This window comes from Eschrichtius robustus, chromosome 20, assembly GCF_028021215.1.
Source record: "Eschrichtius robustus isolate mEscRob2 chromosome 20, mEscRob2.pri, whole genome shotgun sequence".
NCBI classification, from domain to species: Eukaryota; Metazoa; Chordata; class Mammalia; order Artiodactyla; family Eschrichtiidae; genus Eschrichtius; species Eschrichtius robustus.
In genome coordinates this window covers 58,283,866-58,311,292 of record NC_090843.1, presented here as the reverse complement: position 1 = coordinate 58,311,292, position 27,427 = coordinate 58,283,866, and the positions used below count along the sequence as shown (strand labels likewise).

The window sequence follows — 27,427 nt, the reverse complement described above, 5'->3', positions numbered from 1 at the left end:
AGCAGGCAGATTCTCAACCACTGCGCCACCAGGGAAGCCCCTCCTATCCTTCTAATAGAGTTTCACTAGGACTAGGCAAACCAGTACTTAGTATTTACATGATTTTGATTATGTACATCTATTCATAGGGGAGCTTTAGAGTGTACTGTAATTATTGTTTTCCTTTCCTACAAAACCTTTTGCTGCTGCTCTTGATAATAACTCTATATTTGTTATTATTTGTCTAGTGTTCTACACACCTTTATTAATTTCACCATTCATCTAGATCCCTCTCAGTATGCTGGGGCACATCAAATACTCCCAGGTTATCTCCAGTCTGCACTGTTGGCCCTCTAGCCTGCTCCTTAGCTGTCATCCTGGGCTCTTGCTTCCCCACCATCCTTGGGATTCCTTTCCATGGAGCACGCCCTTCAATAGCTACTTCAGAAAGGGTACATGGGAGGGAGGAGCAGTTTTTAAGACCCTGCATGTCTGGAAATGTCTAAAATCTATCTACACACTTGAATGATAGCGTGGAAATAATTTTTGTACGGAACTTGGAGAGCACTGCTTCACGGGAAAAAATGTTGCTGTAAAGAAACCTAATGTCATTTGGATTCCTGGTTCTTTTCCTAGGACCTGCTATTCCCTCCAGAAGCTTTCGGAATCTTCTCTTTGCCCCAGGTGTTCTGTAACTTCACAATCTTGCACCACAACATGACCTACTTTTGTTAACTATGCAACGCTCTCAGTTAAAAACACAAAGAATGATTTACTTTCTGATGATTTTGCAGTTTGGGCTGGAGTCCCTCACACGGCTACATTCACTTGGGAGATAGGCTAATGATGGAGTATCCAAATGGGCTCAGCCGCTCCTGTGTCGATGGCTGGGGGCTGGCCCGGCATCTCTCTCTCCACGTGGTCTCCCATCATTCAGTAATCCTGCCTGAGCTTCACTACATGGTGCCTGCATCCCAAGAAGCCCAAAGCCGTAATTTCCAGACCTCTTAAGGCCTGGAATTCAGACACATTCTGTTGGTCAAAGCAAGTCACAGATCAGCTCAGAGTCAACGTGGGAACACCTTTTTTTTTTTTTTTTTTTGGCTGCGCCACATGGCTTGCAGATCAACTGGCGCCCTTGGCAGTGAAAGTGAGGAGTCCTAGCCACTGGCACCAGGGAATTCCCCACAACACCATTAAGGGAAACAAAAAAATCCCTTTACAGCCACTTTTAATGGAGTTTGGGGAGGGGGCAAAAGCCAATGTTTGTGTTCAATCTAGTTTTTTTTAAATTTATTTTTTTATACAGCAGGTTCTTATTAGTTATCTATTTTATACATATTAGTGTATATATGTCAATCCCAATCTCTCAGTTCATCCCACCACCAACCCCCCACCCCGGCTTTTCCCCCTTGGTGTCCATACATTTGTTCTCTATGTCTGTGTCTCTATTTCTGCCTTGCAAACCGGTTCATCTGTACCATTTTTCTAGATTCCACATATATGCGTTAATATATGATATTTGTTTTTCTCTTTCTGACTTACTTCACTCTGTATGACAGTCTCTGGGTCCATCCACGTCTCTACAAATGACCCAATTTCATTCCTTTTTATGGCTGAGTAATATTCCATTGTTTATATGTACCACATCTTCTTTATCCATTCATCTGTTGATGGGGATTTAGGTGGCTTCTGTGACCTGGCTATTGTAAACAGTGCTGCAATGAACATGGGGGTGCATGTGTCTTTTGAATTATGGTTTTCTCTGGGTGTATGCCCAGTAGTGGGATTACTGGATCATATGGTAGGTCTATTTTTAGTTTTTTAAGGAACATCCATACTGTTCTCCATAGTGGCTGTATCAATTTACATTCCCACCAACAGTGCAAGAGGGTTCCCTTTTCTCCACACCCTCACCAGCATTTACTGTTTGTAGATTTAAAAAAAAAATAAATTTATTTATTTATTTATAAATTTATTTATTTATCCCTAATCCCCCACTGGTTCCATGCATAGTCCCCACCCCATTCTATTACCTTTTGCTGTTTTCTATATATTTCTGCTGAAGCAGGAGGTACCTTGAAGGAGGCAACAGTTACGTTCTCTTAGCTGTGGGGAATTTAGTGGGGAGTCATATGAAGGTTGAACTAGAACAAAAAGATGTGGGTTCCTATAAAATGTTTGCGTTCATTTTATTTTTTTATATTCATCTTATTTGGTTTTTCAAACTTGCAAAATTAAAAAAGTTAAAAAAGTAGAAACAGGGAGGATGAATATTCTTTTAATAAATTTTGCTGTGAAGAGGGGCAGAGAAATAGAGCAATAACAGAGGATATGGCATCAAATGAGAGCTGCTTTCAAGATGAGCAACTGTTCTTACAATGATTCTCAGTATTGGCTTCACACACTAGAACTACGAGGGACGCTTGAAAAAGCAAGGCTCAGGCCTCTCACCCAGGGTCTGGGTGTTGGATGCAGGTGTTAGGTTTTTTGGTTTTTTTGTTTTTTACAGCTTCCCAGGTGATTCTAATGTGCAGTCAATGTTGAGAACAACTGCCCTCAAGGTGTGTTGGTGTTGTTGGGAAAGATGCAGGAGAAGTGCTAATCTCAGAAGTAAAATCCTGAGAAAGTGAAAAAGGCAGAACGCAGAGCCCGAGTGGGGACACAAGCCTCTCATGGGTGCAAAAAGCAGGATCTTAGGTTCAACAACAGAAAATTCCAACCAGAACTGACTTGAGCAATACACTTGCCTGTTGTAACTGAATCCAGAGGAGGGTGAATCAGGACAATAAATTACCCATGCAATATCCATTCTCCCTTCTCCTTTCCTCATAGACTGTAAATTTAGCTCAGGGAAGGGAGGTGGCCACCACAGCAACCAGGAGAGAGGAGTTTTTAGGTAGCACTTGTAGAAGGGGGTCGGGGAGATGTCTCTCTTCTACAAAGCTCTGGCAAATGTCTTCTCACCTCTTCCTCTGTCATTGCTCCAAATGGGTTACACTCTGATGCCTGAACCAACCAATGTGGCCAGGAGGATGGAACACACTGGGTGTTTTAAGCCAACTGTTGGGCTGACCCTGGCAGGCCTGCAAGCCTTGTAATTGCCCACCTTCGAGACTGAAGAAAGAGCCCAGAGACAGCAACAAAGGCCTCAATGGTTTAACGGACAGGGGATCTTACAAGTCTGAAACAAAGGGTCCAGGAGCAACACGTTCACCGTGGCTGGCAGATAGCAGACAGGACATGGCGGCAGTCTTCGCTACCCCGGGGGAGAAGGAGGCCGCCATTTATAGGGGGAATTGATGTCAGGTTGGCTCATCGGTTACCAGTGCTGGGTGCTGGGGGTGAATGGATAAATAGGACAAGGTCCTTGTTCTCCAACGGCTCCTGATTTGATGTGAAAACCCCAGGGCCCAGGGAACATAAAGGACGATGTGTGGATGGCAGCACCCATTCCCCTTATTCTGGTGACAGCATCCTCGTTTTCCTATAGAGAATAATCCATTCCCCATTCTCAGCCCACATGGAACACCGTGGAGCTGACTTCATCCTCTGGCTCCAGGCGTGGACATGTGATCCACATGCCCAAACAGACTTGAGCAGAGTTTGGGAACTGATTCAGGGATGAATAAGTGACTTTGTCCAGGCCAGTCAGAGTCAGCCTTGGGATTTTTCTGTTGTTGTTGGAATTGTTTTTTTTTTTTTAAATCACTTTCATTTCCTAGGAGTTGCATGATAGGATATAAGTAAGCCTTGAAGCTGCTGCTGGCCATTTCTGTAACCATTTTGGGAGAGCCCACCTGAGAATGAAGGCAACCCAGTGGAAAACATAGCTGAGTAATTTATAGACCCCTCATGTGAATACCTGGATCCAGCCATGCCTGATACTCATGGTCTTTTGGTTACATTAACTACAATTTTCCTTTGAAAGAAAATTGGACTCTTTCAATCAGAAGAATCCTCTTTAGTACAGAGGTCTATCTCAGACATGGGAGTAGGGCATGTCAGAAAAAACTTCCTTCAGATAAGAACACTGAAAACTCAGTGTTCACACTGAGTTTTGTAGGATGAGCAAGACTTAGGCAGACGGAGGTGAGGAAAGTGCTCTGTAAATCCCACCTGTCACCACACCCGTGTATTTGATTCCAAAACTGACAGCATGAGTTGCCTCTCTCTCTTCTGTCCAATTCATCCTCTCATCTTCTGCTTCCTGTCACTCGTCCCACTGAATGGGTCTCATAGACACTCATTCTTGTCACGTACCCATTCAACAAGTATATCTTCTGAGCGTACTTGGGGTAAGGCACTAAGCTGGGTGTAGTATGTGAGGGGAAAGATGCGTGACAAGGTCAGAGAACAGACATGGTGAGCATTCAACCCCTTCCCATCTCATGCCCATGGCAGACATTGCCAATCAATCCATGTATTTTTCTTCTTGAGCCCAGATGTAGCCTCAGAATCTTTGTCATCATAGCACTCCAGAGAGTCACAGCCAACTGACTAAAGTTGGCATTTAAGATGAAGCCTAGTGTCATCCGGAAGGTAAGGTATGGCTCAGGGCAATGTGGATCCAGAATAGAAGGGAGACAGGACTGAACTAGTCTAGAGACTGGGGAGATGGGGTTAATTAGGACTCTTTCATTTGTAAGTAACAGACACCCGCAAGAGAGAACTTGTCTTAGAAGGAGAATTTATTATAAGGACACAAGACTGGGGATACAGCTGGGCCTCAGGGACAGCCTGGAGGCAGGAGCTGGAGCTTTGTAGGAACTCAGGAAGTTCTCTCTCCATCTCTCTTCTCTGCATGTCTGTTTTGTCTCTTTTTTCTCTCTCTCCCTTGACCAGTTCTTTCTGTTTTCCAGTCCACATGACAGAGATAGATGCCACACAGTTCAAGTTTATATACTCTCTGTCTAAGAGAGTAACTGAAAGTGGGGTCCGGCTGCTCACTGCTCAAAACCCAATAAAGAGGCCAGCTTGGTGGAAAAGAAAGTTTGCTTTATTTTGGATGCTGGCAACTGTGGGGGAGGGCGGACGCCTGTCCAAAGGCTGACTCCCCCCACTGACAATCAATGGGCAAGGGCTTTTATAGGCGGAGGGAGGGGGTTGCATGCAGAAACTGCACAGTCAGCTCTGATGGTCATCTTGAAATTGGTCATCGGTGGTCTGACCAGCGTTATCTTGATTGTTTTAGGAACAGTTAATCTTCAGTTCCAGGGTTGGTTTGTTTCCATTTCCTTGAGGCCAGTTCTCGGAATTGTGGCAGCTTATGTCATGGCTACTGTCTGGTCATCATGTAGTTAACTTCTTCCACCTGGTGGGGTTTCAGTATCTACAAGACAGCTCACAGGATACGGCTCAGAATATTATCTACAGCCCTTGAGGAGGAACTAAAGGTCCTTGACTATGTTTAATGACTAAACTATTATTATTTGGTCTCCTTTGACTGTTTTCCTTTGTTTCTGCATTTTCTCACTTCTCTGATTAAACTTATTCTTTGGCTAAAGTTTTTCTGCAGACAAAAGGCAGACAAAGGACATGGGGGGCAAGGACCATGGGGCCCTGCTCCGTTTCAGATAAATAGGTTTTGAGTGTCTTGGTTCAAATTCCAAGTTCCCCAGGCAAAAGGTTCTCACTGACCCAGTTTGGGACAGAGATCCACCTATGGTCCAATTACCCCTGTTCAGCAGGAGGAAGGGGTCACACAAGATATCAGGGTGGCTGTGTCCATCGTAGCCACGTTGGTGATGCTGATGAGCTGTGAGGGCTGTGGGGATTTTTCGGAAGTATGTGGGGAGGTATTTTCTGGGCAATAGAAAACCCCGAACAATAAATGTCCCCTAAATAATTCAAGGAAAGCTTCTAGTAGGAGGTGAGTTTTAAACTAGTGATGAAAAACTGATACAATTTTAATAGGCAGAGATGAACAAACAGGATAATCTAAACTCAAACCAGCCTGATAAAATATGGGAACATATTGGTTTATGTAACTGGAAAATTCAGGAGTAATGGCTTCAGGCCTGGATGGATCCAGGTGCCCAGAACATGTGTCAGGAATTGTGCTTCCTCAATATTTCATTTCTGCTTTCTTCTGTGTTGAACTGTGTTAGCTCATTCTCAGGCAGACTCTTCCCAAGTGGTGGCAGAAATGATGACCAGCAGCTCTGGGCTTCTATCCTGCCAGCTTAGCAACCCTAGCGCAAAGACGATGTCACCCTCTTATTGCAAATGTTCTGGGGCTGACCCTCACTGAATTGGCCTTGGTCACAGACTCTGAAGCTGGGGCTGGAATTAGCCCCATACAAACTATATGGATTGAGGGTGGAGATGGGTGGATCCCCAAAGGAATTTCAGATGTGGGAAGAAATAGGCAAAAAAAAAAAAAAAAATGTGTTTATTCTACCTTTTCTGGAAGGAGTCCCTCTCAGAAACCATCTGTCAGTGGATTGCTGACCTGAGTTTTTCAAAACTCTCAGCCAAGGTTTAGAGGTCTTCCGAAATGGAGAGCTTGTTCTGGTTATCCATTACTGCATGATAAGCTACACTAAAACTCTTTTTTTTTTTTTTTTTTTAATGTATTTATTTATTTATTTTTGGCTTCCACTAATAACGTGTGGACTCCACCTCTCCTACTCCCGCCTCCTGCCTTGGGGGAAAAGGCTTGCTTGCCGCTGCCTGAGGCTACTTCCATCTCCTCAGGCCCCGGCTCCCACCAGTTTTTGCCTCTTTATTCATAGTGTGGCGTTTAAGACCTTGGGAAAATTATAATCCTGACTATCACTTAGAAACTGAGTGACCTTAAACAGGTCATACCACCTTTCTGAGACTTAATGTTATCCTCTGTGAAATGGAGTTATAAGAGTATCTGACTAATAAGCTTGTTGAGGGTATTAAACTTTCACAACTAAAGTGCTTAGTACAGCTTCTGCACCCAATAGGAAGCACCCAATAAAACACTGCTCCTTCCTTCCCACACACACTCTGAAGGTGACCTCAATTTCCTATTTTACTGAGAAAATAGAAACCTGGAGTCAAACCCCCTGGAACCTGCAGCCACCTAACCCACAAACGTACCTACTCCCAGGCCCATCCTGTCCTGAGCTAATCCTCTTGCAAGGGCTTCCTCTCCTACCATCCAAGGGAATCCCTCCTCCTCTACCTGGATCTATCCCCACTGGCCACAGGACCCGGTCCCCTCATCACCCCCTCCAGTGTCTCCCTCTCCCCTTACTCTTTCCTATGAGCTGTCGACGGGCAAAAGTCTCTCCCTTCTTCAAAAAAAGAAACACAACACCTCCGCCTACCCTGCCTCCTTTCTGGCGTCTGCAGGAACATCTTATACAGCTGTGTCTTCACAGGGTGCATCCTCCGGCCTTCTCTGGGTGGCACTGACCGCTGGAAGGACCAGTTCTGGGGCCAGCTCTGGCCTTGGGATGATCCCTGATCATCAAGTTCAACTACCTCAGTGTACTTGGCATTGCCCCGGGCTTGGGCGCCAGGGCCCAAGGAGCCCACCAACATGAAGCCCAGATCGGGGCCTATTCGCCAAGAGCCAGGAAGACCTCCATCCCTCGGGGGCGGTGCTGAGGGTGAAGTGCTCAGTACTGGCCCCTCCTCTTCCCCTTCCAGGGTCTGCTGAGGCTGGCCTGGAGCCCTCCACTGCTGGCCCTTCCTGTCGCTAATGTGGTCCCTCAGGCCTTGTTTCAACTGGGGCCACCACCCGCCCTGGCAGAGAGTGTGGCAAGAGCTCCGGGTTCCCGTTCCTCCTGGGATAGAGGCTAAACCCTGGGGAGGAGGGTGACCTCAGGGGCTGAAGTGGGGGACCTGTCAACGTCATGCATGAGAACCCACGTGGCCCTAAATCAGACAGAACGTTGGCGGTAGTAACAAGGAAGTTCTGAAGGAGACACATGGCTCAGGAGTGGATGGTCAGGACGGAGAGAGCGGCCTGAGGAGATGGTGGCTGGCTGGCCTGGTGGATGAAGAGAACAATGGCGCGGCAAGGCCGTAAATCGGCTGACTGTGAACATTTATTCACTGGGCTTGGTGGTTTGGGTGATGAGGTAGAGTAGAAGGGAAAGCCCTTTGTTGAACTTGCAGTCATGAGCACATCTTAATCAAATGGACCAACATTTCATCATGATGAGAAAAATTGTGAGAGTCGTGTGGTATACAACAGAAGGTAATTTTGTTTGGCATTTTAAAAATGCTGATTGTGTAACCCATTCATGAAGTGCACATTAACTCTGCTGTAACAAGGTGCTGAGTGGACTTTTCCTGTGGCCGTGGAATTAGTCTCTAGACTGTGACAAACAAGCTCCTCTCTGTGGGAACCTGGGTTTCCCAGACATCCCAGTTGTCCTTCTCCCCAGTTTCTCTGCTCCCTTCCCCCTCTGGGAGCGGGGCAAGCCACCTGCCCCACCCTAATCTCCTCGTCAAAGTCTAGTCACTAACTCACGAGGCTGTTGACAAGCAAGATGCGCTGATCTTAGAGACCTCACCTCACTCTCCTTTGCATCGTCTCCTCTGGGGCAGGACCTGGAAGATTCCTCCACCTTCTAAATGCTGAGTCAGCACGAGAGTCCCGACAAGGCTACCAGGCTGTGCGCCTTTTCTCTCACAAGGTCCTAACCTCTGCCTGGGTTAGGTTCCCCGTAAATGGAGTTTCAGGAACAGTCATACTGCAGGGAAGGGCCCGGGCTGACTCTCGGTGGAGTTGAGGCTTAGAGAGAGACATCATCTCTTGTCATTCATCCTTCACTCCCTCCTCCCTCCAAATTCAGTGTTTTTCTCCTTTTCTTTCCTCTTAAACCAGTCCAACCCCCACTGCTTTCCACAATCCTTTTGAGACACTTGACTGCAAAGAACAGAATACCCAATTCCATCTGGCTTAAGCAAAGAAAACAACTTGCTATCCCATCGTACTCGGCTAGCAGGATCTGGTTAAGCCTAGTGAAGGGCAGAGGCTCAAACAAGTGGCAGCAAGACTTAGTCACTGCCCATCTGTCAGTTCTGTTCCTTCTTTGTGGTGGCAAAACCACTCAGAGTCACATCCTCTCAGCAACCCCAGAGAAGAGATCCAACTTCTTCCCTTGGCTTCTAGCAATGTCTCAACACGAAGCCTTGTTTGCTTGGACTGGGTCACCTGCCTGTTCTTGAAGCAATCCCTGTGGCCAGAGGGATGGAGCGATTGGGCAGGACTGGAGGGAGGTCTGGGGTCAGTTCCACAGGGACTGAGAATGGGGCAGGGATGGTTGCCCATCATGGGGCAGACGGACAGCTAGGAAGGCAGAACACCCGACGTCCATCACGAGTCATCATGTCAGAAACATTGAGCCTGGGGCAGGGATAGCTGGGCTCAAAGAAAATAGATGACCAATGGGCTGGTCACCCATGGGTGGCTTTGGGATGGTCTCTCCTGTTCTAATGAGCCAGTGGCAGGCTCTGGAAGGGTCGGAGGTAGAGTGTGGGTTTTGGTGAGGTCTTGTCCAGAGATCAGTGGACCTCAACTTCCCCATTTGGGGGCCCCCTTCCCTCAGAATTGGACTCTGGCTTCCATGGTTCCTGGGTCCTGGCCGCAGACAAGCTCTGCCCTTCTTTTCCTTCCTCTCTCCTGCCTATGACCAAGGGATGAGGCCACACCACCCACTTCCAGAGCCTCAGAGACCCTGGTCTTTTCTAGAAGCCTGAAAGGCCTGTAGCTTCCCTGCTTGGTTCCCTCAGAGCAGATCCCCTGAGCAGAGGGGTTTCTGGGCGGGGATTGCTGACCCCAGTTCAACTCCCCCTGCCTAGGTCATCTCTAGGGTTCACCCCTTATCTGAAGCCCTCCGTGGCAATGCCAGATTCGAACACTCCAGGGATGGGGGTGTTCAGGCCACCCAGGCCAAAAGGACCACACACCGTGGAGTGGAAGAAAGCACACCTTTATTCCAGCCCCCACCCTGCCAGGACCCAGCACCACGGCACATGGCCTGGTGTCCACAGTGCCCGGTCCAGAAGATCCCGGTGAACGCGGTCCCACAACGCGGTGTCACAGATCCCCCAAAGGGGGGTGTCTGGGGTCCACTGCAGGTGGGGATGGGGAGCAGGGCCCCGACCCTGAGGAGCAGCACAGACAAAAGGCGCCAGGTGAGCCCTGGGTCAGGATGCGGCGTCCGGGCTATGGGATGGAAGCAGCAGCAGAGCTGCGGGAGCTCCCTGCTTCGGCCAGCGCTGCTCCTGGCGACAGAGCCATCCCGAAGGTAAGGCCACCCCGAGCGTGGGCTCCTGGCACAGGCCAGCTGGCCGAGGTAGTGTAAACACGTCTGAGGGTGAGGGGTGCCTAGTGGCCAAGCCGGGTGCTCTCTGGGCTGGGAATTGCCTGGGTCCCAGGAACAAGAGGGGTGACCAGGTGGAGAGGACTTGGGTCTGAGGGCAGCTGGGCTCTAGGAGACTGACTGGGCCCAGGAGAAAAGGTTCCACGGAAATGGAGGAGAAAGGCAAGGAGAAACTGCCCGGCAGGGAGAGGAGACTAGGGGCAGAGAGGAGACTGGGGCTTAACTGTTTCCCTCCTCTTCTCCCACCAGCTCTCTGAGCTCTGGGGCGGGTGGTCCTGCGTTCTCCTGGCTGGGGAGGAGGACAGGCCTCTCCTTTACCAGCTTCTCCCCCCCGTCACTCGCCTTTGAGACTGAGTCCCAGGAACAAGGCTGAGTTGAGGGTGGGAAGGGACTGGCTCAGCCCTGCCCGCCGCACCTCTGCCCCAAACTGGGTTTGGGTCCCAGGTCATACTCCTCTCCCTCTGGGGGTGCCTTGCCCCAGCCTGTCCTGCACCTAATCCCAGGCCAACCCTTTCCCAAAGCTCCCCTGAATCACAGGCCAGTAACTACCCATGGCCCCTCACAGGCAGGGAGGGAAGGAGAGGTAAGGGGTGGGGAGGGAGGGAGGGAAGAGGCAGGGGAGGGAGAGCTACGTTCACACGGTCAGGTCCAACACCAGCAATGCAGAGCCTGCCCTTGATTCCTGGGGCCTAAGGACAAAGAAAATCTGAAGAGAGATGTTTAAGAATGTACATAATTTAAAAAATATTTTTTGTGTGTGTGCATCAGGGTTTTAAAAAAATCCTTAATTCATCATCTCCAAACTCGGTTAAAAATGTGTTTTAAATTATACTATATTACTCACTATAGCAGCACCACCTTAAGTAACCAGAACCTACAAGTGCTGGATTTTAGGTTTCTTGTCTGTTCTTTCTCTACCTTTAGGAAGGAGGGGAAGACCATTGAACTTGTGGATTTTACGAGTCAGGCAAAGCAATCTCCAGCAGTGCCTGTAATCCTAACATCAGCTACTCCAGAGCCCTGAGGTCTAACGTCTGCAGGCTCTGGACAGGTACATAAGAGATGTTCAGAAAATCTTGGTGTCTCGGAGTGCACGGGGAGTGGTGGGCACGGTGAGAACAGAAAAGCGAAACCCTGGAGAGACGGGACGAGGGGATGGTTGCTCTTTAGCTCCAGAAGGAAGTCAGCAGTTGCCCCTGTGTGGGGCTTTTGATTTCAAAGAGGGACATTTGGCAGCCATTTTTACAATGTGGTATCTCTTGATTTCTAAACGTTAGCTCAAGACAAAAACAAAACCACTCCACTGATCAAACAAAAGAAGTCTCGGGGCTAGTTTCTAGCCTGGTTTTTAAGAAATCTTAGCAGTTCTGAGATTTTAGGGATCCTAGGATCCTTTAGTTCTATGATTCAGAAACTTTAATGTGCATAGAAATACTCTGAAGGAACTTTGTTAGGATGTAGATTCTGTTTCAATACTCCTGGGCCTGAGATTCTGCATTGCTAACAAGCTCCCAGGCAATGTCGCTGCTGCTGGCCTACCTACCACACTGTGTGGTGAGGATTTAGTTCATCCTTCCGCCTAGGAAGTCCCTCTGACTGTTCTCTCCCTGCTCAAAGAGGTCTCCAGTTCTGCTTGCACATCTCCAGGGACTGGAGGCGCACTACCTAGTGACAGCCTGGGTGGCTACAGCTGCTGCTAACTTCTGCCAGGTTCTGCGGCAATGGCGAAGGCCACCCAGAGTCCAATGTGCCAAGGTTCAGGCTCTGGAACATCAAAGTTCCACAAAAGAAGCTTTACCTGGGGACTTACTGGGATGGGAGGGGTTGATACTTGTCACAAAGATCTAAGCTGGGAGGATTTTCTGTTCAACTGCCTGCTCAGTGGCGCCCAGTTAAACAGAGAATACTACTATTCCTGGGTGTTCTGGTTAGGAGAGGTTTCGTGGGGTTTGTTTACCTTCCTTTCCCCAAAGCTTTGAAACAAGCTTTTCTCTGCACTTGGGCAAAGTATGTGGTAATGCCCCAGGAGAAGGAGCCGGTTTCTGACTGGTGGGGGATGGAGAAGGGAAGGATGCTTGAGGCTAAACAGAAGCCCTCAAATCCTCAGGCCACACAACACCCCTGCTCTGGTGGAACAGGCGGTCTCCACCTCCTCTGGGGTTGGGACATCCAATCCCAGATCCTCCTTCCTGGGGCCTTTCTTATGGGCTCAGGGTCACTGGGGCTGGAGGCCACGTGCCCAGTGCCCTGTACCCCAAGGCCAACCATTCTGAAGGCCAGCTGTCAGGGCCGGAGGGTATGGAAACCACCTAAGTAGGCCACTCTTCATTTTACCACGGAGGGGAAACCAAGCCCAGAGAGTGCATGAGACTTTCCCAGGGTCACACAGCTGGTTTGCAACCAGCTCTTGCAAAGGCTCAGAATCCTTTGAGGCAGAGCTGGACGGAAGCCACTGGTATTAGCCAGACTTTTGGTCACCTACAGCAGCAACTTTCAGGAAAAGGACCTTCCGGAATAATCCTGAGGGAAAGAGGAGTGTTTCAGAGGGAAATCATGGAAAGGGGTCATGGGGGTTCACCTCAGTAGGGGAGAGTCATGGATCAGAGTTTCTTGGAGGGCAGAGGGCAGGGTTTCTTCTATAACCGAGCTCTAGGGGCAGCAGTCAGCTCGTCCTCTGGTGAGCGTTGCTACCTAGGGTTCTGTCTCTTGGGCGGTGTATAGCCTGAGGGGCCCAGAGGAGGGTCTGGTTAATGCAATGTGTGTGTGTGTGTGTGTGTGTGTGTGTGTGTGTGTGTGTGTGTGTGTGTGTGTGTGTGTGTGTGCGTGTGTGTGTGTGTGTGTGTCTCGTCGGGGGTAGGTCAGAGTAAAAGTTCCAGAAGGTGTGTGTGTGTGTGTGTGTGTGTGTGTGTGTGTGTGTGTGTGTGTGTCGTCGGGGGTAGGTCAGAGTAAAAGTTCCAGAAGGTCATGTTTAGAGGCATTCCCGAGTCTGGATTCCTGGCCCACTCCAGACCTACCGAGCCAGGATCCCTGCGGCTGGGAAATCCCTGGGTTTAGGAACCAGCCTGGGCTCACCAAGTCAGAGAAGGACGGGAAACCTGGCTTGAGTGGGACGTTCTGCAGGCAGGCAGGGCTAGGTCCTCAGGCTGGGGAAGAGGTACCTGTCCTCCAGGAAGCATGTGTGTAGCCCCCGGGGTCTGTGGGGCATGGGAGCCAAGGGGCCAGTACCTTGTCCCAGGCCCAGCCTCACTTTCCAGAAAACAGGCCCAGCCTCGCCTTCTCCAGCTTCCGGCGCCGCTCAGGCGGGATATCCTGCAAGCTGATGCCGTGGTTGCTGTCCCTGTGGCGAAGGGAGGGGCGGCCTCATGGAGGGAGAATAGGCAGTAGGAGGGCGAGGCCCAGGTCGCCCCGCTTGGGCGGGGTCCGGTGCAGGGCAGAAGGGGAGGGAGGGCATGGAGGGACCAACTCGGTCATGGCAGCACGAAGGCCAGATCCTCACCCCGGTTGCAGGTCAGGCGGTTTGGGGATGGGCTTGTCGAAGCCGCGTCTGCCCACCAACCAGTACGTTTCCTCGGCGCCCTTGCCCTGGGGAGACACAGGGGAGGGGAGGACTCAGGCAGGCTGAGGTGAGGGCCAGTGGATCTCGAGGTCTCAGTGGAACCGGGCGTGGCGAGTTGTGTCTTCCAGCCCGGCCTCACCTTCAGCTCCGTGCGACCCCGCACCTCGGTCTGGAAGCCCTCGTCTAGGGCGGAGAGAATCTGCACGGTGCTCCTGTTCACGTGGATGCGGTAAGCTGGGACGGCAGGGGACACCGTGAGCTCAGAGGACACCGTGAGCTCAGGACACCCCTCCCACGCCCCCTCCCCGCCCCTCCCGCCCCGTCACACTCACGCAGCCCGGTGGACTCCATGCGCGAGGCGGTGTTGACCGTGTCCCCAAACAGGCAGTACCGCGGCATCGTGAGGCCCACCACGCCTGCCACGCACGGGCCTGTGGAGACGTGCGGCGTCGGCGGGCTGGCTGGCCCGCGCTGAAGCTGGCCTGCTGGCGGCTGGGTGGCACCTAGGGCTCGGGGGGCCTTTAGCACCCCATAATCTCCACTGGCTTCCCAAAGAAACCCTCTCAAGCGTACCCTCCCAATTACAATGCGGTGCCTGCTGTGAAAAGGTGGCTTCAAGACAAGTCCCCGCCCCCACCCACTCCACGAGTTTGCCTCCTATCTAGGAGATCTGGAGCCCGGCCCTAACGAGGGAGATGGGCTGGAGAGCCCGGGAAGGCGCGGAGTTACCCGAGTGCAGGCCGATGCGGATGCGCACGGGCACCTCGGGCATGTGCCGCATGCGGAAGGTGCCCACGGCACTGAGGATGTCCAGAGCCATGTTGGCGATCTCTGCTGCGTGCCGCTGCCCGTTCCGTTGGGGCAGCCCTGAGGCCACCATATAGGCGTCCCCGATTGTCTCCACCTGAGGAGAGAATTCAGTACTGAGCACCCCGCCAATGCCAACGTCCCTTGTCGGGAGGCCTAAACTGGGGTGAGCGCAGAGATCCTGGGGAGCCTTCCAGCTGGGGGACTGAGCTGGGGACTGGCAGAGGAGAAAAGGGACAGGAGGGCTGGGAAAGAGGTTCGTGCTGGTGACCTCGGGCGGGGGGCGGGGGCGGGAGAAGCTGAAGGAGGGCTTGCCCCTACACACCCCACCTTGTAGACATCATGGGAGCCGATGATGGCGTCAAAGAGCGTGTAGAGGTCATTGAGCAGGTCCACCACTTCGATGGGCTCACTCATGGCTGAGATGGTGGTGAAACCCACAATGTCACTGAAGTACAGTGTCACCTCCTCGAAATACTCGGGCTCCACAGGTGTCCCCATCTTCAGCGCCTCAGCCACAGACCTGGGGATGGCAGGTGGTGAGCTTACCTGGAGGCCACCCCAGTCTGCCTGGATTCCAGCTGTCCTCCCCACCCACCTCTCCCCGTAGGCACCCACGGAGGCAGCATCTGTGTGAGCAGCCGGTCTGTCTTCTGCTTTTCCAGCTCCAGCTCCTCCGTGCGCTCCCGGATCAGGTCCTCCAGGTTACTGGAATACTGCTCCAGCATCCGCAGCATCGAGTCGATGATGTTCATCTTCCGGCCCTTGTTGATGCTCTTGAACTAGTAGGAGGAGGAAGCTGGTGGGGCTGCCGAGGACCTGGGCTGCCACGCCCCTCTCAGGGGGCTGTATTATGCCTGATCCTCTGCCCCCGCCCCCTTTCATCTGTATTCATCAAGCCCGTGCTGCCCCGTGCTGGGCACTGTGTTTTCACATGTTATTAGGAGGTCACCTGTTCTGTTAGCAACTGACAAGGCGCTGGAACCAGCCCAGTCTTTGGACTCCCAGGCCAAGGGTCTTTCTCCCTCACTAGGCCAAACACATACTCAATAAATGTTATTTGAATTGAATTAAATATTTCTCCCACCCAGAGCTCCATCTCCCACTCCAAAGGCCTCCACAGCCCCCATTCTAATTCTGTCCCCACCAAACGCTTAATCCTCAGACTACCCCTTAGGAAGTAGCCTGGAAGGTCAGAGACCCTGCCAGCTTGCCTTCCTGCAGCCTCCCCTCCCCCACCCCAAGTTGCCAGCAAACGGCCAGCCCAGCCCCTGACCAGGTCGAAGGTGCGGTCCATGGAGGGCCGAAGTTCCGGCTGCTCTGCCCAGCACTGTTTCATCAGCTGGATGCACTCCATGGGCGCCTGGTCTATGGACACCGAGGGCCGACACAGTGGAGGGGGGCTCTGTACCCTCTTCACCACTTCTGGAGGCATGAAGGGAACAAGAGAGGGGGTGTGACAGAACAGAAGCCACCTCTGACTCTGGCCTGATTGTTGAAGCTCAAGAGGAGGGGGCTGGAAGGGGAAGCTTCAGTAGGTGGGGAAGCGTAGTGTGGGAGGTGTTGCTGGGAGCAACAGGACCCTGAACCCTGGGGGCCAGGGGGCAGTACGAAGGGATAGGCAAAGAGACTGACATTTACTGCACATAAGACAAGTCAGGGTTAGAGTGATCAAGTAGCATGCTGTATCCTATACATGATAATATAGATCTGAACCAGATCCATCCGCTGTGTTTCCCCCTTCCCCCTATCGTGCTGCCTCCCTGGGGCCCCTAAGAACCAGAGGGGAGCTTGCTACCACCGTTGGGGCAGCAGGCTGGGTCCAGGGTCCAGACAGAGGAAACCACTGACGTCTGGGTGCTGAAAGGCCGCCCCCTCCCATCCTGATGCTTGGCTCTCCACTGCCCTGACCCTTCAGAACTCAGCTCTAGGGAGTCCCACATAAGTAAGTCTCAGCACCGAGCGAGGCTGGGTCTCTGCCTAACAGCGGGGTGTCTTTCTAGTCCAAAGGCCAGGCGAGGGCGGCCGTACCCTCGGGAGTCAGCTCCAGCATGGCGTAAGGGGCGCTGCGGCACACGACCTCTTGCATGATGATGCCCAGACTGAAGACGTCGCCAGCCAGCGTTCCCCGGCGCTCCAGGGCCGGGTCCCGAAGTAGCTCCGGGGCTGTCCACAGCTGGTCTGGGGTCGGGGAAGGGAGCGTGGGCACGCGGAGGGCCATAGAGGCGCTAGGGACAGACCCCCCACCCTCACCAGAAAGTCCAGGCTCGCACCCGCTCAACTCCCCAGCCTCAGTCTGGCCCTGCTGCCCGCAGTGATCCCCAGGAGAAACTACCAGAAACCCAGAGCAGGTCTCAGAAAGCCGGGCCATCACAAATAGGACCCGCCCTTTAGACAAATTGGTGCCGAGAGCAGACTAGGTCCCTTGGGCACAAGCCCCGCCCTTAGGCAAAGCCCCACTAGAAGCAGACCCCCCTGCAAGGGCAGGCGCTGCGCCCCTCAGGCACAAGTCCCGCCCCCTAACAACTCCCCGCCTCCCCAGCCACGGAGCCAGACCCCCCTCATCTCAGAGGTCACAAGATCTTCTCCGTGGCAGGAGTCGCGTCCGGTGGGTGTGGGATGGAGAGAGTGCGAGGGAAGGAGGAAAGGAGAGGCCCTTGAAACAACGGGGATGCGGGGGCTGCTCGGCCGCCCGGGTGGCAGCCGGGGAGTCCTACCCTCCGCGCTGGGAGGCTCCGGTAACACCCTCTGCGCTTCCAGCAGTCGCCCATGACCGTGGTCGGTGACTTTAAGCACGAACCTCCCGTCCACCACGCAGTTCCGTGACTTCAGCCGCCCGTGGGCCACGCCTCGATGGTGCAGATACCTTATTCCCTGGAAGGAGTGGCGTCAGGGGCAGCCTCAGCCCACGCGGTTCCCCCGCCGGCTCCTCCCCGCCGCAGCCCACCCGGTGCCACCCCGACACGCACACCTTGATGAGGTCCAGTAGGAGGGAGGACTTGAACATCCAGTCCAGCTTTATGTCTCTCTGAGCGAGGAGGTCTTGGAGGGAGCCACGGGCACAGTGCTCTGAGACCACAGCCAGCATCCCTTCCCCGGGGGCCGCGGCGCCGCCAGCTCCCCCCGCCAGGAAGAGCCCCAGGTAGAGGGCCAAGTTCTCATGCCGGAGCTCCCGGATCTGGGGGAGGGGTTGGAATTAACAGGCATTTGCTGTTCTGGGAGCGAGGTGGGGAGGAGGCTGTGCTTCAGGTCGGTTTCTGATTGGAGGATGGGGTAAAAATGGTGAGTGGAAAGGTCTATAGGGCGTGTAGGGGCTTCCTTCTAAAGACACCTCTCTCTGGAAAAGACACCACAGGCAAAGGCCACCGTGGAGACACTGAACGTGGTGTAACTTAAAGCTATGAATGAAAAGACAATTCTGCGCTGGTAAATCAGGACCCAGGCAGTTTCTGATTTATTAACCATAAGACTTTGAACTTCCTGGGTCTTAAGGGAAAACACCTCATGAAGGAAAAGCTCCTGGAGCTCAGCGCCCCCCCCGCCCCACTTCTGATATAACCGTCCCTTGTGGGGAGAATCAGGCAGACACTGCAGTGCTTTCAAAAATCACCAGAAATGGCTTGTGCTGGTGACTCAGCCCAGGGCTGCTTTGCTTGTTACATCATTGTGCCAGATAGACGCACCCCGCCCCCCCCCCCCTTAGTTAAGGAAGAAGGACTAACTAGTTGAGCTGTGTCCCAGAGGAGCCAACAACAAGGCCACACCCACTCGGCGGGACAGAGGCCCTCACAGTCTGGCTGGGAAAATGAGGGCTAGTGGGTGACTGGTGCCCTTTCTAGTTTTTCTTTGGTCCAACAAGGGGCTTCTTTTCATCTTAAATGCCTGTTGTTAAATGGTGATTTAGTCTGTTGACTACTGGTAGTCCATTTAAGTCATTCTGCAGCTGTGACCAAGAGCTTCTGTGGAGGCATCTGGGAAGGAGGCCAGGCCAAGGCTGTATGGTGTTAGGGGTAAGGGGGGCACTAAGGTTGGAATGACCAGAATAAGCCAGTTTATAGCCTCCTTGCCAACTTTCCACGTCACTCGGTATGCACCAACTAGGCCATTCTGTGCAGGCAGCCTGACAGAACTGGAAACCCATTTATTTTCTAGCATTCACTCAACAAACATTCATTGGGTGTCTCTAATGTTCCAGACACTGTGCTGGGTGCTGGAAATATTAATACAATGGAGGAGGTAGGGGAAAAGCCCCCACTCAACTTACAGTTCAGGGAGGGAGGCAGATAAGAAATAAGCAAGCACACACAGGTGAACAGACAATTACAAATTATGATCAACACCTCAAAGGAAAGAACTAGTGTTATAAGAGAGCATGATAAGAAACCTGCTTTAGAGAGGAGGGGACACTTCACTGAGAGCTCTTCGTCCCTGCCACAATGGGGCCTACTTGGACTCAGCTGCAAAGAGAAGGCAAGGAGGGAGGAAATGATGGCCACCTCATACCCCATCACAGGCCCACTCTCACCTTGGAGAAGGCCATCTTGGTCGCTGGGCGGATAGCTATGTGCTGTTCCCCCGGGAATTTCTTCAGCCAAACCCAGTCTCCCTGGAGCAGAGACAGGAATAGTGAACTTGGTTTCTTAAAACCCCATGATGTGAGGAGCCCTGTAGAGCCCCCACGTTTCCCTTGGCTCACTGCTCCAGAACCCATCTTCCATGCGACAAAGAGCATCCGGAGCAAGGGGTATAATGCCTGCCAATCCACTTCACGGCCAGCTGGGTGAAAGCCCACCCGTGGGAAAGAGAGATGCAGAGGCTGTCCTCACCACGCCAGATGCGCTCACCAACAGCCCTATTAAGTGAGCCATCACCACCACAAGTGTCATTGAAATCACAGCCCTCATCACCACCTGCTGCCATAAGAGAGCACTGTGGTGGGCATCAGGAGTCTGGGTAGATCACGCGTTATTACAGACTAACTGTGAAGAATAGACAGCCCCCCTGCAGGCTCTCAGCCTCACTGTCGTCAGCTGTCGGCAGGGCCAGTTCATGGGTGTGCGAGCCCATGCGGTCACCCAGGGCCCTGTGCTCAGAAGGGCCTGAGCTTGGTTCAGTGATCTGCTGCTGTCATCTTGAATGAACAAGGGGCACTTCATTTTTATTTTGCCCTAGACCTTGCAAATTATGTAGTTGGCCTTGTCTGTTGATAAAGGATTTGGACTAGGAGGGAATTCTGGGGGTTTGGTACTGACCCCTAAAGAAGATTTGGAAATAAATGTGGAGACATTTTTAATTGTCACAAAAACTGGGGGCTGTGATCAGTGGACATAGTCAGGGACAAGTGGCACTAAACATTCTTCAAGGCATAGTGTCCTGCCCAAAACGACAATAGTGTTCTACTGGGAAATGGCTGCAACGGCCTCTAGGTGACATACTAGGAATCTCTGCATTCTCTCCACGACATGACACCCAAGAGCTCTAAATCTCCACTCCCTCTTCATTAGTGGAGCTCTCTCTCAGCGCTCTCTGAATCTGTTCTCATTATCTCCCACGCATCCCACCACATTCAGATTTGCTGACCCCATGGTTAATGTCCTAATGCCCTTTTGTGACTTTCTTTTTCCCCTCTAAGTCTTGCTGCTCCAGAGTGTGATCTGATTGGGGTAGAAGTGCTGGGTGGGGCCAAGACATGAGTCTGGCTTGAGTCAGAGATTAGCTCAGTCTGGAAGCCCCATCCTGAACAATCCAATCCTGGAAAAGTCCTCTTTGTGACCATGAGATCACTTCCCAGATGAGCCTCTGTCTCAATCTTTCCAGGGAGGCCTGTGCCCTTCAGTAACCCAAAGGCTTGGAGCACTGAGGGGGAGGACCAGGGGCTCCCAACAGGGTGGGGGATGGCCTCAGTGACCTCTTCAGGCTACATGCTGGTCCCATCAAACTTCCCACCGTCAGGCCTCCAGTCTTTAGGCCACTGTGATTGGCCTTTGAAGAGCCCTCACCTGGATAATGGCTAAGGGAAAATCCCCCAGCAGGAAGGCTTCCCAGATGCTCCCCTTTGAGGAGGAATCCATGAACTCTCCCTAGTTCCCATTCTGGGCTCCTATCCCCATTTCCTGGACTCTGCAAGATACGACGTGACTCCAGGAATGGAGCTCGGCCTGCCTGGGGGTCAGGCTCACCTCATAGAGGCCAATGTTGGTGTAATCCGGGATTTGGCTGTGGATGCTGCGAACGTCTGACAAGCTGCGGGCGGCCAGACTCCATCGACTCCCCTGGGCCACCTGGAGGGTAGAGGTCAATGCATGGGGTCAAGATATACTATGGGGTCAGAGTCCTGGGTTGAGGTCAGGCTGAGTTCTGGGGATTAAAGAGGGGAAGGGAAGAAATCTTAGTTCGGGAAGGTGATAAAGACATTACTTCCCAAGTACACAACACTTCAGAGCTTACAAAACAAACACATTCATTTTCTGTTGGAGCTTCACCCTATCCAAGGAAAGCGGTCAGGACAGGGGCTGTTATCCTCATTGCACACATGAGGGTGTTGATCCCAGCACTCAGACCTGGGACCGAGCGAAGGCAGAAACCAGGCCTTCCCAGGTGGGGGCTGGGGTGAGGGCTGGCCCAGGCAGGGGACCGGACATATAGGGGAGGACAGCTGGGTCCTGGCTCCCCTCCTCCCCCACCTTCCGAGAGCTGCCCCTTTGCGGGGGGAGGAAGGTGACGTCGTCCAGAGTCAGGATTATCTTGTTGGGGCCGGAGACCATTTGGATGTGAAGTAGCCGGTGCCTGGTAGAGAAAGGAGGTCATCTTCGCAACGGGGACCAAGGTCCATGAGAGGAAGCCAGTGGGGGGGAATGCTGGCTCAGGGGAGGGCAGTCATCCCCAAACCAGACCCCCTCGGGACTCGGCCAGCCCTCCAAGACTCCTTCCTTCTCCTCCTCTCCAAAAGACATCCTCCCTCCTTCTACTCTTGAGTGGGCCCAGCCTGCTGCACAGTTGCATTTCTGGCAGGTGGAGAGCCAAGCTCCTCTCCTACTTACCCTACTCACCTAAAATAATGGGCCAGGAAGGCCCCTGTCAGCCCCATCAAAACCACCAGGAGGAAGCCGATGAAGACGACGCCGGGCTCCACTCCTGGAGGGGCAGTGAGAGGAGAGATGCTGAGGACTGTGGCAGAGGGGAGGCATCCTCTCTAGCAGAGGTCCCCAACCCCCGGGCCGCGGACCGCTACTTGTCCGCGCAGCCTGTTAGGAACCGGGCCGCACAGCAGGGGGTGAGCGGCGTGAGCGAGCGAAGCTTCATCTGCCTGCTCCCCATCGCTGGCATTACCGCCTGAACACCGCCCCCGCCCCACCCCAGTCCGTGGAAAAACTGTTGTCCACGAAACAGGTCCCTGGTGCCAAAAAGGTTGCGAACCGCTGCTCTCTAGGGAGGAATGCGGTCACGTCAAACCTTGGAGGCTCCAGAAAAGGGGGATGGGAGCCCATAACAGGATCTAGGGAAAGGTCATGGGTCCTGCAAAGGGCGGGGCGGGGGGGGGGTGGTCTGGGAATGCTAGAAAGGTTCCGAGAGGGCTCCAGGGGCTCGTCAAGACAGGAGTCCTGCACAAGCCGGGGGTCTCTGAGGAGGACCTGGAAGGGCCTCCAACAGGAGTTACAGGATGAGAGTTCACTCTCTTTCACCACTTTGTGGAGGGTTCATGGTCACTGTTCCAGTGTGGGCTGGGATGTTCGCCCTCACCTCCGTTGCAGATGACGTCTGGGTCGAACCAACACGAGGGGTCGGGCCCAGGCCCCCGTCCCCCTCTAGGAAAATGCACCGGGGTTCCGGCGGAGCGGAAGAAGCCCCGGGTGGGGTTCAGCACGTGTGTGGCGAACAGCCGGTCCCCGGCTGCATCCGTGTCCAGCAGCACAAAGGAGGGCTCCTCGGCTCCTCCCAGGGCCCCACAGAAGCCGGGGACCTGGGCATCCCGGACGTGGCGGGCCACGGCTGCTCCGGACACCCAGCCGCCACCTGCGGCCGCCCGCGCTCGCGCCACGCCCCCAGCCAACAAGAAGACCGAGTCATAGATGGTGCCGAAGAGAGGGGATACCTGGGGAGGAAGGGTAGGGGGTTCAGGTTTCGGGGTCACGGCCGGTAAACAGACGGGGACTCACTGTCTCCGCTTATCCTTTCACTGGGCCCTTCGAGTCCTTCAAGCCCTCTGTGTTTTGACTGTTCGCACCTCCTAGTTAGTGGTTCCATATCCCTCCGCATTGGCTCTCTCTTCCTCTCCTCATTGGCTCTCTCTTCCTCTCTCTCCAATTGGCTATCCCACCTCTTTTTGCCACTGCCCTTTCCTCTTTTCAGTATTCTTACGCTCTTCTTATCATTTGTTACTTCTAACTCCAATACCTACATCTCTCTTCCCTCTCCTTTTGGTTGCCCTGCATATATTTTTAAAATCATTACCTACCATTCATGGAAAGCCTTCTTTCTCATCTTTTGGTTGGCTTCTATTTTCTATTTTTAGTTCTTTTCTTTTTCCCAAGGCAACCACCTGATCTCACGGAGCTTCTCTATTATTCCCAGTTCCCATCTCTCACAGTGCCAGGCACTGTGTAGAGCGCTAGGGATATATCAGGGTACAAGACAGTCCCTATCTCGAGGAATCTTTCCTCTAGTAGGGGGAGACAGACAGGGATGTTAAAGCAGTGTAATGAGTGAGGGGAGGAGTAACTGAGGGAGCTGAGGAGACAGGAAAGAGGGCCCCAGCCCAGGCTGGGGGAGGAGGAAGAGGCTTCCAGAAGTGACCATCCCTCAGGGGATGAATCCGAAATATCTGGGGGAGTGTAGGGACAGGAGAGAGGGAACAGTACACCCAGTAGCACAGAAGCAAAAGAGAAGGTCACATCTGGGGAACCCAAAGTAGCTCGGTCTGGCTGAAGTTCAAGAAAGAAGGAAGAGAGAGGACGACATGAGACCTGATAAACCAAGTGAAGAGACCTGTATCTATCCAGGGCAAGAGAAGCCACTGGGAGACTTTGGATGGGGGCGTGACACAGTCAGATGTGTCAGATTTCTGAAGTTCACTCTGATTGCTGGGTGGAGAAAGGCCTGGGGTAGGTAAGTGTTGAAGCAGAGACCACTTGGGAGATTTTATTTGGGGATTTGGACCAGAGGTGCTGTGGCCTTAACCAGGGGTGTGACAGTGAGGATGGAGAAAGTAGATGGATTCAAATGACCTTTGGGAAGCATAAGTGACAGAACTTGGTGTCTGGATGTTGGGGGAAGGGTTAGAGGAATCAAGGGTGACTCCCAGGGGTCTCACTTCGGCAGCTAGGTGAAAGGCTATGCTACTTACTGAGAACTGAAGAGGGTTTCCCCCACCATTTCCCCCACCTCTATTTCTCCACCTGCCCTCCATCCCATCTCACCACTGTTCTCAGGGAATCCTGGATATTAGCTGATTGTTGGGAATAAGCTGTGAATCCAGATGGTTATAGAAGCCCTTTCTCCACCTAGGGACTTTTCTGCTTCTCACAAGATGTAAGGCTTTCAAAAAGTTAAGACCACTAGGTGAAGCCCCAGAGGAAACACCTCTGAACTGGGCATGGAGGCTGGATCTGTATTCTCCCTCCTTCCTGCTCTCTTAAGAACACCGGTTGTTTAATACAGACTGTATGTTATGGCCGTGTTGGAAGTGGGTTTACTTTAAAGTAGACTGCAAAAGATGCTGCAGTGCAGAGTTTGTTAGCGTTTGCTCCTTGGAGCTGACCTTGAGAGGTCTCATTGCCAACTCTCTGGAAGCAATTCCAATACACAAAGATGCTCCAAGCAAGGCCAGAGCCTCTACATCACCCAGGACATGCAGAGCTGCTGGTTATTCTCTCCCTACTGGCCTCCTACTCCCTCCTATTGACTGCATCCTCCTCTCATTCCATCGACTCTATCCACTTCTCTTCCCATTGCCTCCAGCCTCCATCTCCCCTTTTTGGCTATTCTCTGCTCTCTTCCCTGGTTCTCTTCCCCTCTTCCCTCCTCCCTGGTCCCTCTACCTGCTGCAGATTGAGGTCAGGGGGCAGCTCCTGATGCTCTTGGGCCCTGCGCAGACTGTCCAGCACGCTGCCTCCCGGGGGACAGTGACGCGTGAGGGTGAGCACCGCATCGTGGGCCTTGCGAAGCTGTGAGCTGTTGGCGAGCAGGGCCAAGGCGTCCGGGCCTGGAGACAAGGCGTAGTGCAGCGTGTCGAAGGGCAGGAAGACCAGGGAACCATCAGCCAAGCCCAGCTCCTCTGCAGCCTCCAGCAGGCGGCGCTGCTCCTCACCGCCCAGCAGGACCGAGTGCATCACCATGATCACTGCTGCGGACACAGAGGCTCCGCTCGGTGCTCTGTCCTTTGCTCGCTGGACAGCCAACCCCCCCGCATCCTGCAGGGGAGCCTACCTCTGACTCTGGGCCCATCTTGGACCCTCCTCAGGGCCTCCCGGGCTCCAGACAGGTCCGAGGGCTCCATAGAGGTCACCAGGGCAACGGGCAGACCCCGGGCCCTGAGCGCCGTGGAAAGCGCGCGTCCCGCCTCCACCCACAGGTCCTGGGGGGCGGTGACCAGGGCCACGTGCGCCCAGCGGAACGCGCGCAGGAGGGCGTAGAGCGCATCCGCCGCGGGCGTCACCGCGGGAGCCGTGGTGCCCGCCGCCCGCATTCCGGGGCAGCCCCAGGGCACCAGGGCGATCCCCGCCTCTTGAGCTAGTAGCTCCGCCGGCCGGCAGGCTGCGGGGTTCACCGGCCCCACGAGGCCCGAGACGCGGGTGAGCGCGGAGGACACCGCCCCCAGCGAGCCCGGCGTCCGGCACGGCTCGGGCAGCAGCGCGACCTCGAAGCGGGGGCCGCCCTCCAGGGCAGCTTCGTGGTTCAGGCGGGCGGCGGCCAGGCGGGCGGCCAGGTCCGGGCGGGCACGGGCGAAGATGGGGTCGCAGGCCCAGGGGCCCAGCACCCCCACTGTGAACGCAGCGGAGAGGGCGGAGCGCGGCAGCAGCAGCAGCGGCAGCGGCAGCAGCAGCAGCAGGGGGCGCAGCCGAGGCCGGGGCCGGGACGGCGTCCGGGGAAGGCCGGGCGGAGACGGAGCCCCCCGCGTGGGTGCGCAGAGCCCGGGGTCCCGACGCCCACCCGCGAGGAGCGCGCGGGCGGTCATTGCCGGCTTCTGGGAGCATAAACAGAGCAGCATGAGAGGACGCGACCCCCAGGGCTCTCTTAGGGCTCTCCGCAACCCCCAGGTTCTCAAAGCCCAATTAACCCGCGGCTTGTCTCTGCTTCCACACCCCCCTCCGCGGGCTTGGACGACTATTTGGGGTCAGGGGCATAGCCTGGAAGCACCCCCTTTCCCCCCGCTTTGCTCTGCTTCCCGCTCCCCCTTGTCTGCCCCTCCCCCCTCTTAGAGCTGTCGGGGGTCAGTGGGGACACTCCCATTCCCTTCCATGGTCTCTTTCCGGCAGAAGGGACCTGGAGTCCGTGTGGAGGGGGCTCTGCCACTCACCGGAAAGTCCGGGGCTCGGGCGCAGGGCCGGGGCTCGGGGTCACAGGGCCGATCCTTCTGACGCCCTCCCACGGGTCTCCTTCGCCAGGGCCCAGGGCGGGGGTGTGGGAAGAGCCGTCCAGAGCCCTTAATCTCCCCAAGCTGATTAGGGTCTCTTAAGCAGGCAGGGAGGGGCTGGTGGAGGATGGGGCTCCCTGGGGTGGGCTCTGTCCTAGCTTCCAGGCGGCCAGCCAGATTCTTTCCTCTCCCTGCGTCCCAAGCCCCCCACCATAACCCCCAGCATAAAAGCAGCCGCAGGTCCCCCTTTCAGGCTGCTGCCACATTACCCTGCTCAGCCTGGGAAGCAGCAAGATGTGCCCATGGACACCTGTGGGTGATCAGTCCTGGAGTCCCATTTCCTCCAATCTTGTTTCCAGTTCTGCCAGCCGAGTCAGAACCAAGTCCCTTGGCTGGCAAAGTCTACACCCAGAGACCAAACCCAAACCCAGTCTGATAGCTGCCTTCTCTCACCTGCCCACACTTGATTCTCTGACCTCCACTTCTCCATGCCTAGGTAAGCATCCCTTTGGCTTTGGGTAGGCAGAACCCCAGGAAGAAATGGAAAGAACTCTGACCTTGGGCAGACCTGGGTTCAAATTCCTCCTTATTGGCCTTGTGACCTTGGGAAAGTTTCTTAATCTCTCTCAAGATTGTTGTGGAAATTATCTGTGACAATGAATATAATTGCCAGGATGACAAAAATGGATAAGACAATTTTAAAGAAGAATATAATGGGATACTTGCCTTACTATATATCAAAATTTATTACAAAACTATAATAACTAAAACACTGTAGTATCGGTGCAGGGATAAACAAATAAACCAATTGGACAGAATAGAGACTACTGAAACAAACCCAGCAAAAATGGAAATTTGATGTATGAAGGAGTGGACATTTCTTATCAGTGGGGTAAGAATGAGCTTTTCCACACATGGAGCTGATTAGTTAGCCATACAGGAGGGGGAGGGAGGAGATAGAATTTGATCCCTATCTCACACTGTAGAAAATCAATTCCAGGTTAAAAACATACATAAAAACACAATTTTAAACTTTAAATGAATCATTTTCCAACTATCATGACAAAGATTGGATCAGGAAAGAATCATCAGTGGATGCTAAAGCTAGGAAGAAATTTTGATGAGGAGCAGGATATTTGCATGTCTTTTTTTTTTTTTTGAAATATGTATTTATTTGTTTGGCTGCGTGGGGTCTTC

General features: G+C 53.4%; 1 protein-coding gene across 2 annotated transcripts; it reads right to left on the bottom strand.

Moving 5' to 3' along the window:
- Positions 1–9,886: 9,886 nt before the first annotated feature.
- Positions 9,887–25,831, bottom strand: GUCY2D (guanylate cyclase 2D, retinal). Of its 2 annotated transcripts, none has more exons than XM_068531026.1 (19): positions 25,084–25,831; positions 24,696–25,000; positions 22,399–22,750; positions 21,708–21,792; positions 21,342–21,444; positions 20,838–20,939; positions 19,184–19,264; positions 17,630–17,836; positions 17,376–17,532; positions 16,690–16,839; positions 15,935–16,083; positions 15,277–15,440; positions 14,989–15,181; positions 14,581–14,755; positions 14,184–14,282; positions 13,991–14,085; positions 13,792–13,877; positions 13,521–13,632; positions 9,887–12,815 (listed from the first exon to the last, which is right to left on the bottom strand). In XM_068531026.1, the coding sequence occupies exons 1-18, from the start codon at positions 25,829–25,831 to the stop codon at positions 13,539–13,541; spliced, it is 3,345 nt and encodes a 1,114-aa protein (XP_068387127.1). In that variant the 3' UTR covers positions 9,887–12,815; positions 13,521–13,538. The 2 variants fall into 2 exon arrangements, with proteins under 2 accessions (XP_068387127.1, XP_068387128.1); XM_068531027.1 differs by having other exon boundaries at positions 24,696–24,859; positions 25,084–25,418.
- Positions 25,832–27,427: the final 1,596 nt, after the last annotated feature.